Source organism: Vipera berus (genome assembly GCF_964194415.1).
Source record: "Vipera berus genome assembly, chromosome: 3".
Taxonomy (NCBI): domain Eukaryota; kingdom Metazoa; phylum Chordata; class Lepidosauria; order Squamata; family Viperidae; genus Vipera; species Vipera berus.
In genome coordinates, this window is record NC_138204.1 from 122,578,367 (window position 1) to 122,591,427 (window position 13,061).

Below are 13,061 nucleotides of genomic sequence, written 5' to 3' on the forward strand. Positions count from 1 at the left end.
TCAGCTGCCCTCATTTCTCAGCTTGAGCCGCAACACCAAGATCTGCAGGGCAAGGAGCGCCTTTCCGTGCCACTTTGTCACATTCAGGAAATCCTGTAATTTGCCTGCCACATGGATAGCTCTGTTTTCATGAGCGTTAAGGGAACTAGAAATAAATGTTTGCTATAAATATTTGCCCGTGTCACACAAAGTGTGAACTGCTACTTTCGTTTCCATCGGTTATTGCTGCAGCAGGAAGGAGAGAGGAAAGAAGCCAGCGATAAAAGCTCAGCATAGCCTGAAGTGCTTCCTTTGTACTCCAGTTATACTCACAAACGGAAAAAAAGCAACTGATCTTCTTTTCCAACATCTATGACTTGTTCTCTGCCTGCCTTCCCCCGTTTGCCATTTTGGAAGAGGGCAATTCTCCAGACTGAAGGGAGAATCATCACATTTTAATCAATTATACTCAAAAGGCATCAAGGCGACCGCAACCTTCCCCAGGGGGCCAAAACATTTTTCTGAAACAGAGAAAAAGTTAAAGGCAGCGTGACCAGCTTTTTAGAAATAAAATCTTCCGATTGCTTTTTGAAGCTAGATCGGCCCTTGAGAACGCGGCGTTCCAAGCCGCCGCGAACAGAAAGGAGACGAGAAAAAGAGAGGCTTCGCGGGGCAAGTCAACCGCAGTAACTGATGCTGCCGCCCCCATTTTAACTGCGGGCGCGGTGGTGCTGAGCTGTCCTTAGCGACGTGGGCGAGGCTTAGCCGGGGAAGCAGGAGTCCAGCGGGCCAAGAGGCAGCCGCCGTCTTGGAGGTGAAGGGAGGAAAGGAAGCGATAAAGCGGGGAGTCCGATCGAGGGTGATTTTTTTCTTCTTCTTCTTCTTCTACTCCTGAATGTTTCCTCTTCAAGCACTGGGCGGAGGGAGCGAAGAAGGTGCCCATTGGGGGCTCTTGGGGTGGGGGTGGGGGAAGGAGGGGTGTTGCCTGGCAGCGCCCTCTCGGCCTTTGGGCCTCTTTTCTCTTGGTTTGAACTTCTTTCCGGCTCCTTCTCTCTTAAGACATTTTATATAGCGGCCTGTTAACAGAAGTGTGCCAGTCAATATGCTGCCGCTCCTTTTACTGAGCCGTTCGTAACTGTTGGCCGGCTGTATGTTATATACCAGGGGTCTTCAAACTTGGCCCTTTTATGACTTGGGGACTTCAACTCCCAGAATTCCACAGCCAGCGTACCTGGCTGAGGAATTCTGGGAGTTGAAGTCCACAAGTCATAAAAGAGCCAAGTTTGAAGACCCCTGTGAGCATCCCCAGTAAATTAGAACTGATTTTGAAACTCGTTCAGTGAGGCTGTGGTGCTTTTCCAGAAGGCAACTGGACTTCCTTGGGGTTTTTTTTTCCTCCGTTTAAATTAAAACGTTTCGCTTCTCATCCAAGAAGCTTCTTCAGTTTAGTGTGCGATTTTTATTTTTTATTTTTTTTAATATGGGAACATTTCTTTTGGGGTACTTAATACTTCTCAACTTTGCCAGTGCAACCTAAAGGCATTGTTGTAAATAAGTACGGTGCTGGAGGATGGTGCTTCGCAATGTGCTGCTTTCTTATTTTTTTTTAATTAAAAATACCTGAAACAAAAATCAGGTGGGACAGAGAGATTGGTGGGCAGCAAGAAAAGCGATCTGGGGAATGATGGGTTGCCCATCCATAAGTCTCTCCTTTAGGAAACATGCCTTTTTGTAGCTCTAATTTCTTTTTTGAAAAGTGTTAATGTGAATGTTTGTGGCTATGCCACAAATCAGTATATAGGCATTGCCAATTTATTTCAGTTCTTTAGAAAATTCCAACAAGGAATTTGCTCTTTGAATATATTACAGGTAGTCCTCTACTTACAACAGTTCATTTAGTGACTGTTCAAAGTAACAATGGCACTGAAAAAAGTGATTTATGACAGTTTTTCCATACTTAATGAACATTGCAGCATCCCCATGATCACATAATCAAAATTCAGACACTTGACAACTATGTCATATTTATGATAGTTGCAAAATTCCAGCTTCATGTGATCATCTTTTATGAACTTCTGACAAGGAAAGTCAATGAATGGGGAAGCCAGATTCACTTAACCATTATTTAAGCTAGTAATCATGTTACTAATTTAACAGCTGTAGTGATTCATTTAACAATTGTACCAAGAAAGGTCATAAAATGGAGCAAAACTCACCTGACAACTGTCTTGCTTAGCAACATCAATTTTGAGCTGTAGTCATAAGTCGAAGACTACCTGCATAGCTGTGTTAATATTATGACTCTATCCACAATGTCCCAAGCTTCTAGTCCTGTATCTCATAATGCCTTAGTTCTTACACTGCATTTCTGCCTAATTGTGATTTAGTTAGGAGCTTATGAGATTTACTTCCAGTAGATTGTATTAGAATTGCAACCTTAAATTTCTGTTAAGTACTTAGAAAATAGATTGTTCTTTTATCAGAGTTGTGAGTTAACTCTTCAAGCTGTTCTTGATAGCTGTTGTAACTGTATCCTTGATATCTGATAATTGCTTGCATAACTGATTTGCCTAAATATTTTGGTAGTTTGAGGGCCAATTTTGTTAGACAAGTTAACGTTTTACATCAACTTAGTAATGAGGTATGAAGCATATTTGTGCATGAGGTAAATATATGCAGCACAGATATAGCATTTTATGACGTCCTCGGACAAGCGCTGGCTCTTCGGCTATGAAACGGAGATGAGCACCGGCCCCTAGAGTCGGAAACGACTAGCACGCATGTGCGGGGGAACCTTTACCTTTACCTACCTTTAATTGTCTATGAAAAGTGAAAAATACGATCTTAATCAAAACGTGAGAGGACTTTTGGAGGTAAAACTATTTTTGGTGGGTTATAATTAGCCTACTAGCTTTACATAAAGTCCCACTGCTGTTTAAGAATACCTGTTCTTCTTAAACCAGAGCAATGAAGTGACATATATAGGAAGTGTTATTGTTTCCTTTTTGAGTTTTTGCCTTCTTGTTTCCTCTATTTTCCTAGCAAAAATGTGCTAATCAAGTTTAGTTAAAGGTCATTTATAATTCAGATAAAATAGACATGCAGTGGTGTTTATTTTGTTAAGTTAACCTTTTCAATGTTTCAAAATATCAAAATATGCTCCAGAAGAATTTCTTCTTTTATTAAGAAAAAAATGAAGCACAGAAGCAGAAAACACATTGTTCAATCAACAAAAAAGGCGTAGAGAAACAAAAGGCGAAACAGTATTCATAATTGTAAACTGTTTGAAATACCATCTGGGGAATGGCAAAAGAAAGGCATGAAAAAAATTTATTTCATTTTTATTTTACTCTTCCTTGCAAAGGAACACAATTGTTTGTCTGAAAGAATGAATGGGTTACAAATGACAATAGCTGTTTTCAAACACAGCATTACAAATAATTATGTTCATAATATAGACTCTTTGTGGCTCATAAATCCATGGTTATAGTTTAGTGTGAACCAGCTATTGTACCGTATTATCAAATTCTCATTGGAGAAGAGCCTAATGCTGGGAAAGGTTGAGGGCAAGAGAAGAAGGGGACGACAGAGAATGAGGTGGCTGGATGGAGTCACTGAAGCAGTAGGCGTGAGCCTAAATGGACTCCAGAAGATGGTAGAGGACAGGAAGGCCTGGAGGAACGTTGTCCATGGGGTCGCGATGAGTCGGACACGACTTCGCAACTAACAAATCAAATTAGAGCAACCACCTCCCCTCCTTAATATTATGGGTGAATGTCACTAGTTGAGTAATTTTATAGTGAAACCTCTGAGTAGACTATACTATACTGTACTATACTGTACATGGTTTTAATATACTATATACTATACTATACTGTACATGGTTTTCAGTTCATTGGGTGGAAATAAACTACCATTCTATTCTATTCAGGGCTCTATATTTCTATTTCAAACTTGTGTTCTGGTTTTGCATACAGTTCTATGGCGACTTACCTAGAATTTATCCAGCAAAATGAAGAGCGTGATGGAGTTCGCTTCAGTTGGAATGTATGGCCTTCCAGCAAATTGGAGGCCACCAGAATGGTTGTTCCAATGGCTTGTCTTCTAACACCTTTGAAAGAACGGTTAGATCTGCCCCCTGTCCAGTATGAGCCTGTTCTATGCAGTAGACCAACCTGCAAAACTGTTCTCAATCCACTTTGGTATGTATTTGTTTGTAACATTTAGTTTTGTCTGTGGATTGTTTTGATTGCTGTGGCGTGGTGAAATTATTTCAGTCAGATTTCCCCAGCTTTTCCAGCTTTGCAGACTGGCTGGGGGGTGGGGTGGAGGGCAGAGGGGATGGTTCTGCGAAAGCAGTGGGCATGTGTGTGGGTGTGCAGCTCCATTTGCACGAGCGACAGGTGTGCACGCATACGTGCTCCCACACTACTTGCACAAGTGGGGATGCGCATACACATGCATGCTTGCCTACCGCTTCTGCATCCCAATTCCAAATGGCTCAAGGCCTGGTTGTTGGCCGTGGCCTGGCAGTTGGGGACCCCTGATTTACGGGATCCTTAAAAGTTTCTGAACCTTTTTAAATATTCATTTTTTCTGTATATATATGGCAAAAACATGTTTTAGCTTTGCATAATTTTCTTAAATAAATGAATTAGTATGTTCATATAATTGGAGCCTCTATCTAGTTTTAAGATGTGGAGAAAACAGATCACATTTTAGACTGTGTTTATGCAGAAACATTGAAAATATTTTTAAGCACAAAGGTAGATTCAGTCCTGAATTTTGCAAAATGCTTCTTCAGGTTGTAACTTGAAGATTATCCAAGTACTCCAAATAATTGAGGAGATAATATTGGATATTTTAAAAGAAAAAAGGTACATGGTAATGTGATAAATGAATTTCTTTTCAAGTATGAATAGGAACTTGTTCAATTTCAGATGTTGCTGAACTGAGAGTTCACAGCAACTCTAGACAACATTACTGATGGTGAAGGCTACTGGAAGATGTAAGGTAGCAACATTTGAAGGACCGCATGTTCCCATCCCTGCCTTAAATAATTAAGTCAGAATTTAAGTTTACAGTTAAATGAATCATAGCTTTGTCCTAGATACCAGTTCTGGTAAGATGCTAAACTGTAGTTTGCTATGAAGGGAATAGCCCTTGCAGGGTCGTGCCGAGGAGTTTAGCCAACATCTGTTGGACAAAATCGCTTGGATCCGGACCGGTTTGGACTCCGACTGGGCAGAGTCTGACGTTGAGGACGTGGGCGGTCTTGGCGATATCATCTGGGAGGAGTTCAATCCTGTGACTCTGGAAGATGTGGACAGGATTATGGGGAAGCTGAGCTCCACCATGTGTTTATTGGACCCGTGCCCCTCCTGGCTGGTTTATGCGGCTCAGGAGGGGACACGAGGCTGGCTCCAGGCAGTGATAACTGCTTCTTTGAGAGAGGGTAGCTTTCCCGCCGCCTTGAAGGAGGCGGTGGTGAGACCCCTCCTCAAGAAGCCTGCCCTGGACCCAGCTGTTTTAAACAACTATCGTCCGGTCTCCAACCTTCGCTTTCTTGCGAAGGTTGTTGAGAGCGAGGTGGCACATCAGCTCCCTTTGTTCCTGGAGGAAGCTGATTATCTGGACCCGTACCAATCAGGCTTCAGGCCCAGGTACAGCACGGAGACGGCATTGGTCGCGCTGGTGAATGATCTCTGGCGGGCTCGGGACGGGTTGCTCCTCTGTCCTAGTCCTATTAGACCTCTCAGCGGCTTTTGATACCATCAACCATGGTATCTTACTGCGGCGTCTCAGGGGGTTGGGAGTGGGAGGCACTGTTTTGCAGTGGTTCTCCTCCTACCTTCTGGAATGTTTGCAGTCGGTGTTGGCAGGAGGGCAGAGGTCGGCCTCGAGGCCTCTTGTTTGTGGAGTTCCTCAGGGGTCGGTCCTCTCGCCTCTCCTGTTCAACATCTATATGAAGCCACTGGGTGAGATCATTCGTGGTTTTGGGGTTGGGTATCATCAATATGCTGATGATACCCAGCTTTTCATCTCTACCCCAAACCACCCCAGTGATGCCCTCGATGTGATGTCCCGTTGCCTGGAGGCGGTTCGGGTCTGGATGGGGAGGAACAGGCTTCGGCTCAATCCCGACAAGACTGAGTGGTTGTACGCACCGGCATCTCGGGAAATTCAGATTATTCCATCTCTAATTATGGGGGGTGAGTTATTACCCCCCGTAGATAGGGCTTGCAACTTGGGTGTCCTCCTAGATTTGCAGCTCTGCTTGGAAGATCATATAGGAGCTGTGACTAGGGGGGCCTTTGCCCAGGTTCGCCTGGTGCGCCAGTTGCAGCCCTATCTGGACCGGGATGCCTTGCGTACAGTCACTCATGCGCTCGTGACCTCTCGTTTAGACTACTGCAACACTCTCTACATGGGGCTGCCCTTGAGGACTACTCGGAGGCTTCAGCTGGTGTAGAATGAGGCCGCGCGAGTGGTGGTGGGGGTTTCCCGATACTCCCATGTAACACATCTACTCCGCGAGCTACATTGGCTTCCAGTTGTCTTCCGGGTGAGATTCAAGGTGCTGGTGATGACCTATAAAGCCCTACATGGCATGGGTCCAGATTACTTACGGGAGCACCTGCTGCCGGCATCATCTTCCCTTCGTCCAGTGCACTCCCACAGAGAGAGCCTCCTCAGGGTGCCGTCGGTCAGAGAGTGTCGACTGGCGGCCCCCAGGGGGAGGGCGTTCTCTGTGGGCGCGCCAGACCTTTGGAACCGTTTACCGGTTGAGCTCCGGACGGCTCCTGACCTTCGCTCCTTCCGCCGTGACCTAAAAACTTATTTATTTGAACAAGCCGGCCTGGTCTGATGGGTTTGGGGTATTTTAATATTAATTTTATTAATTTTTACTGTAATAGGGCTACTATATTTAATTCTTTCTTAACTTTTGTACATTGTATTTTTACTGTATTTATTGCCCTGTACACCGCCCTGAGTCCTTCGGGAGAAGGGCGGTATAGAAATTAAATTATTATTATTATTATATTTCTAGTCCCTCTTAGCTTATGTGTTTAAAAATGTTTTCTGATTAGGCTTCATATGCCAGGTGAGACAATGGTTCCATATTAGCTGAATTATGGCTCCATGATTCAGCCACACACTAATAGTTAGCTCAGTGTTAAACAACCAATAGTTCTTCACAAAAAAAAGATGAACAGCAATAAATGCAAATGCAAGGCAGAAATGTTCTATCACACATGAAACTTCCAGACTCTTTATATTCCATTGAAGATGCTTAGAATTATTTTTAAAAATGCAGCGCTACTATGGGGGAGGATTAGCCCTTATCTACCATAGTAATCAATGCTCCAACTCTTAATTGGGCAAGAGTTTACCTGTTTTGCCAAAACAAAAACAAAGAAGGATTAGGTTAGCCAACAAAAGGAAAAATGACTAGGACAACCCACAAGCAGGGGTTCAACTGATTGCTGCGGAAGAATGGTTTACAAAATCATTTTCAATGCGCAATGGGTATGTTAATGTTAAGCACTGGTTAGCCATTGGGAACGCTCATTCTCTCTAAGTTTATAGTGCTCTGGTTTTACACTTCTCTTTAAACATCATTTATTAAATAAATCACAGTTGCAGCACTCAGATATTTTAAGCCATAGACTTAAACATATTAAACAGATTAAAACAGATTCATGCTGCTTGTTGAGCCAAACAAGCAATTACAGTTAAGCACAAGGGGTCAGCTAAACAGAGCAAAACTAAGCAAATGTAAATATGTTCTTTTGAAGCAATTTGATGATTTTTGATTCTTAGTGGAATGGATTGATATAGTATGTCTGTGTGTCTTTGTGCATGTAATTGTTTTATTGCTATACCTTGTCATGGCCATTAGCATTATCAATTGTTACAAGAAACCTATCCTATTTTTCTAAATGTTATTTACAGATAAATTGTTGTTGTTAGCTGCGAAGTCGTGTCCGACCCATCGCGACCCTATGGACAACATTCCTCCAGGCCTTCTACCATCTTCTGGAGTCCATTTAAGCTCACGCCTACTGCTTCAGTGACTCCATCCAGCCACCTCATTCTCTGTCGTCCCCTTCTTCTATTGCCCTCGATCTTTCCCAGCATTAGGCTCTTCTCCAGTGAGTCCTTCCTTCTCATTAGGTGGCCAAAGTATTTGAGTTTTAGCTTCAGGATCTGGCCTTCTAAAGAGCAGTCAGGATTGATCTCCTCTAGGACTGACCGGTTTGATCGCCTTGCAGTCCAAGGGACTCGCAGGAGTCTTCTCCAGCACCATAGTTCAAAGGCCTCAATTCTTTGGCGCTCAGCCTTTCTTATGGTCCAACTTTCACTGCCATACATTGCAACTGGGAAGACCATAGCCTTGACTATACGCACTTTTGTTGACAGGGTGATGTCTCTGCTTTTTAGTGTGCTGTCTAGATTTGTCATGGCTTTCCTCCCCAGGAGCAAGCGTCTTTTAATTTCTTGGCTACAGTCCCCATCTGCAGTGATCTTGGAGCCCAGGAAAACAAAATCTGTCACTACCTCCATTTCTTCCCCATCTATTTGCCAGGAATTGAGAGGGCCGGTTGCCATGATCTTGGTTTTCTTAATGTTAAGTTTCAACCCAAGTTTTGCACTCTCCTTCTTCACCCGCAACAAGAGGCTCTTTAGTTCTTCTTCACTTTCTGCCATTAGAGTGGTATCATCTGCGTATCTTAGGTTGTTGATATTTCTTCCGGCAATCTTAATTCCAACTTTTGATTCATCTAGCCCTGCCTTTCTCATGATGTGCTCTGCATATAAGTTAAATAGGCAGGGCGACAGTATACAGCCTTGCCGGACTCCTTTCCCAATTTTGAACCAATCAGTGGTTCCGTGTCCAGTTCTCACCGTTGCTTCTTGACCCGCATATAGGTTTCTCAAGAGACAAATAAGATGGTCTGGTACTCCCATCTCTTTAAGAACTTGCCACAGTTTGTTATGATCCACACAATCAAAGGCTTTAGCATAGTCAATGAAGCAGAAGTAGATGTTTTTCTGGAACTCCCTAGCTTTCTCCATGATCCAGCGTATGTTGGCAATTTGATCTCTAGTTCCTCTGCCTCTTAGAAATCCTGCCTGTACTTCTGGTAGTTCTCGATCCACATACTGCTGAAGTCTAGCTTGTAGGATTTTAAGCATGACTTTACTAGCATGAGAAATGAGTGCAATGGTGCGATAGTTTGAACATTCTTTGGCACTGCCTTTCTTTGGAATTGGAATGTAAACTGATCTTTTCCAATCCTGTGGCCACTGTTGAGTTTTCCAAATTTGCTGGCAAATTGAGTGTAGCACTTTTACTGCACTGTCTTTTAAGATTTTGAATAGCTCAGCTGGAATACTGTCACCTCCACTAGCTTTGTTGTTGCTCAGCTTTTCTAAGGCCCACTTCACCTCACATTCTAGGATGTCTGGCTCGAGGTCAGTGACCACATCATTGTGATTATCTGGGACGTTAAGCTCATTCTTGTATAGTTCTTCTGTGTAATTTTGCCACCTCTTCTTAATCTCTTCTGCCTCTGTTAGGTCCCTGCCATTTTGGTCCTTTATCATGCCCATTTTTGCATTAAACGTTCCCTTCATCTCTCCAATTTTCTTGAAAAGATCTCTGGTCCTCCCTATTCTATTGTTTTCTTCTATTTCTTTGCACTGTTCATTTAAGAAGGCATTCTTATCTCTTCTAGCTATTCTCTGGAATTCTGCATTCAATTGGGCATATCTATGTTTTTCTCCCTTGCCTTTCGCTTCCCTCCTTTCCTCAGCTATTTGCAAAGCTTCCTCAGACAGCCATTTTGCTTTCTTGCATTTCTTTTTCTTTGGGATAGTTTTGGTTGCTACCTGTTGTACAATGTCGCGAACCTCTGTCCATAGTTCTTCAGGCACTCTGTCTATCAGATCTAATTCCTTAAATCTATTTGTCACCTCTACTGTATATTCAACAGGGATATGATTTAATTCATACCTGACTGGCCTAGTGCTTTTCCCTACTTTCTTCAGTTTAAGCCTAAACTTTGCAAGGAGAAGCTCATGGTCTGAGCCACAGTCAGCTCCTGGTCTTGTTTTTACCGACTGTATAGAGCTTCTCCATCTTTGGCTGCAGAGCATATAGTCAATCTGATTTCTGTGTTGACCGTCTGGTGATGTCCATGTGTAGAGCCGTCTCTTGGGTTGTTGGAAAAGAGTGTTTGCTATGACCATCGTATTCTCTTGACAAAATTCTATCAGCCTGTGCCCTGCTTCATTTTGTACTCCAAGGCCAAACTTGCCTGTTATTCCAGTTATCTTTTGGCTTCCTACTTTAGCATTCCAATCCCCCATGATGATAAGGACATCATTTTTTGGTGTTACTTCTATAAGGTGCTGTAGGGCTTCATAGAACCGGTCAATTTCATCCTCTTCAGCACTGGTGGTTGGGGCATAGACTTGGACTACTGTGATATTGAATGGTTTGCCTTGGATTCGAACTGAGATCATTCTGTCATTTTGAGGATTGTATCCCAGTATTGATTTTCCTACTCTTTTATTGACTATGAAGGCTACTCCATTTCTTCTGAGGGATTCTTGCCCGCAGTAGTATACCTGATGGTCATCTGAATTAAATTCACCCATTCCTGTCCATTTTAGTTCGCTGATACCTAAGATGTCGATGTTCAGTCTTGTCATCTCTTGTTTGACCACGTCCAGCTTTCCTTGATTCATGGATCTTACATTCCAGGTTCCTATGGAGAAAAAATCTTTACAGCATCGGACTTTCCTTTCACCACCAGACATATCCACAGCTGAGCGTCCTTTCGGCTTTGGCCCAGTCGCTTCATTCTTTCTGGCGCTACTAGTACTAGCCCTCTGCTCTTCCCCAGTAGCATATTGGACGCCTTCCGACCTGAGGGGCTCATCTTCCAGCGTCATATCGTTTTGCCTTTTGGTACTGTCCATAGGGTTTTCATGGCAAAGATACTGGAGTGGTTTGCCATTTCCTTCTCCAGTGGATCACGTTTTGTCAGAACTCTCAGCTATGACCTGTCCGTCTTGGGTGGCCCTGCACGGCATAGCTCATAGCTTCATTGAATTACGCAAGCCCCTTCGCCACGACAAGGCAGTAATCCATGAAGGGGACAGATAAATTATATATTACTAAATCTGTTTTTTGTAAAACAGATTCAATTAGTGATCCTCCCCCCTATAAATAGCCTTCAAATATATTTGTTGTATGGGGCATCTTGAAAGCTTTTATATATAGTCATATTTTTGCTTATACTTCATGGAGAGAAAAAAAGTTAAAGAAGAAAATGTAGGGGGCAAAAGTTAAAGAACATATGTAGGATAACCTACGGTTGAACTATATAAAGCTTGTATAAATGTTTCATCTTCATTTCTTTTAGGTAATTAAAGCAGAATATGGTATATTAACTGAGTGGTATCAATTTCTTTGCCCTATGTTATTTGGAGGTTTAAATCTTTTTAAATGAAGTTTTTCCAGTCTCCTCCACAGAGGCTTACTGGCTTATCAGAATTACGTAATGCTACGAAATGGGAAAATTTAATCTGATTGTTTTGATGCAACATTATAATAATAATTTGCTGTTAATTTTGTAGGAGTCCTGTTTATGTTATACAATTACCTTAATGGTTACTCCAATGTAAAGTGTTTGAGAGTAAAACAGAATGCAGTAATTTTTATTAAATATTTTAAAATTAATATCTCAAAATTTGATTTCAGCTTAATTTATACATTCCTTTTTTACAGTCAGGTTGATTACCGAGCCAAGCTTTGGGCTTGTAACTTCTGCTTTCAGAGGAACCAGGTAAGTCTGAAAATGTTATGTTCCAACAACATTAATACATTTTTTAAAAAAACCTTGTTGGTAGTAAAGTAATGCCACTGGCTTTCTACTGAACCTCCAGGTCAACTGTATACCATGATTGTTTGTCATATCACACTTATTTTTTGTTTGTTCCATTTAATTAATATTATTGCCAAAACAAAGAGTTCACTTGGATTTTTACAATCCTTTTGGGTTGCTTTATGGCCCAGATTAATTGCAATTAGTTCATGTTAAAATATGACTCATGCTAATCATAGTTTAGAAATCATGTTAGGGATTGTATGGAATAGGCAGCCTGAAATCCTGTTTTACTAATCTCTAGATGAAACACAATAGCTGTAATTATGGTTTCTCAGTTACCACATCATACCAAACCAGAGACAGCACTTGCTTGAGTTCATGCTTATTTTTTTATTTTCGCATTGCGTGTATTATAAACAGAGCCATTATAATTTGTACAAGACAGCTTGATGTGATGTATGACTCTAATAAACTGTACTTGTTAAATAAATCACAAAATGAGATATGAAAATGGATGATTTCTGATTTTGATTTGCCATTGATTTGCACACCATTTTTATCCAGACATCACAACAAATCTTAATTTGATTTTTCTTACTCATGGCTTTATATTGGATGCAGAAGTGATACACAGATAATAATTAAATTGGTGAACAGGCCTAGGATATGATTTTGGAAAAAATTATAAATCACACCTACATTTAAATTTCTGGGAGTCTACCTCTGCAAAGATCTGACCTGGAAAGTTAATACAACCCAGGTGGCCAGAAAGGCCCAACAGAGACTTCACTTTCTCAGGGTCTTGCGGAAGAACAGGGTAGAACAATGGCTTATGACCCTCTTTTACCAGTCTACAATAGAGAGCGTCCTCTCATATGGTATTGTGGTTTGGTATGCTGGTCTGGCAGCCGTGGATAGGAAAGCATTACAGAGGGTGGTGAGCACAGCACAAGACATTGTGGGCTGTCCCCTGACATTACTGGATGACATCGTCAGGGCTCGCTGCCTTGGAAGAGTGAGGAAAATTCTCAGGGATGACTCACACCCTGGACGGTATCTCTTTACTCTCCTACCATCGGGTAGGAGATATAGGAGTATAGCCAGCCGTACCACCAGGCTGAAGAACAGCTTTTATCCATGGGCTGTTAGGCTCTTGAATGGGAAATAATTTTATAAACT

The 13,061-nt window shown here is 42.0% G+C and overlaps 1 protein-coding gene across 1 annotated transcript in view; it reads left to right on the forward strand.

Moving 5' to 3' along the window:
• The first annotated feature begins 635 nt into the window (after positions 1-635).
• Positions 636-13,061, forward strand: part of SEC23B (SEC23 homolog B, COPII coat complex component) — a 37,217-nt gene continuing 24,791 nt past the window's right edge. The window contains exons 1-3 of the mRNA XM_081324007.1: positions 636-838; positions 3,957-4,181; positions 11,783-11,840. Coding sequence (XP_081180133.1) covers positions 3,961-4,181; positions 11,783-11,840 — 279 coding nt within the window. The 5' untranslated portion in view covers positions 636-838; positions 3,957-3,960. The remainder of the gene's footprint in view (positions 839-3,956; positions 4,182-11,782; positions 11,841-13,061) is intronic.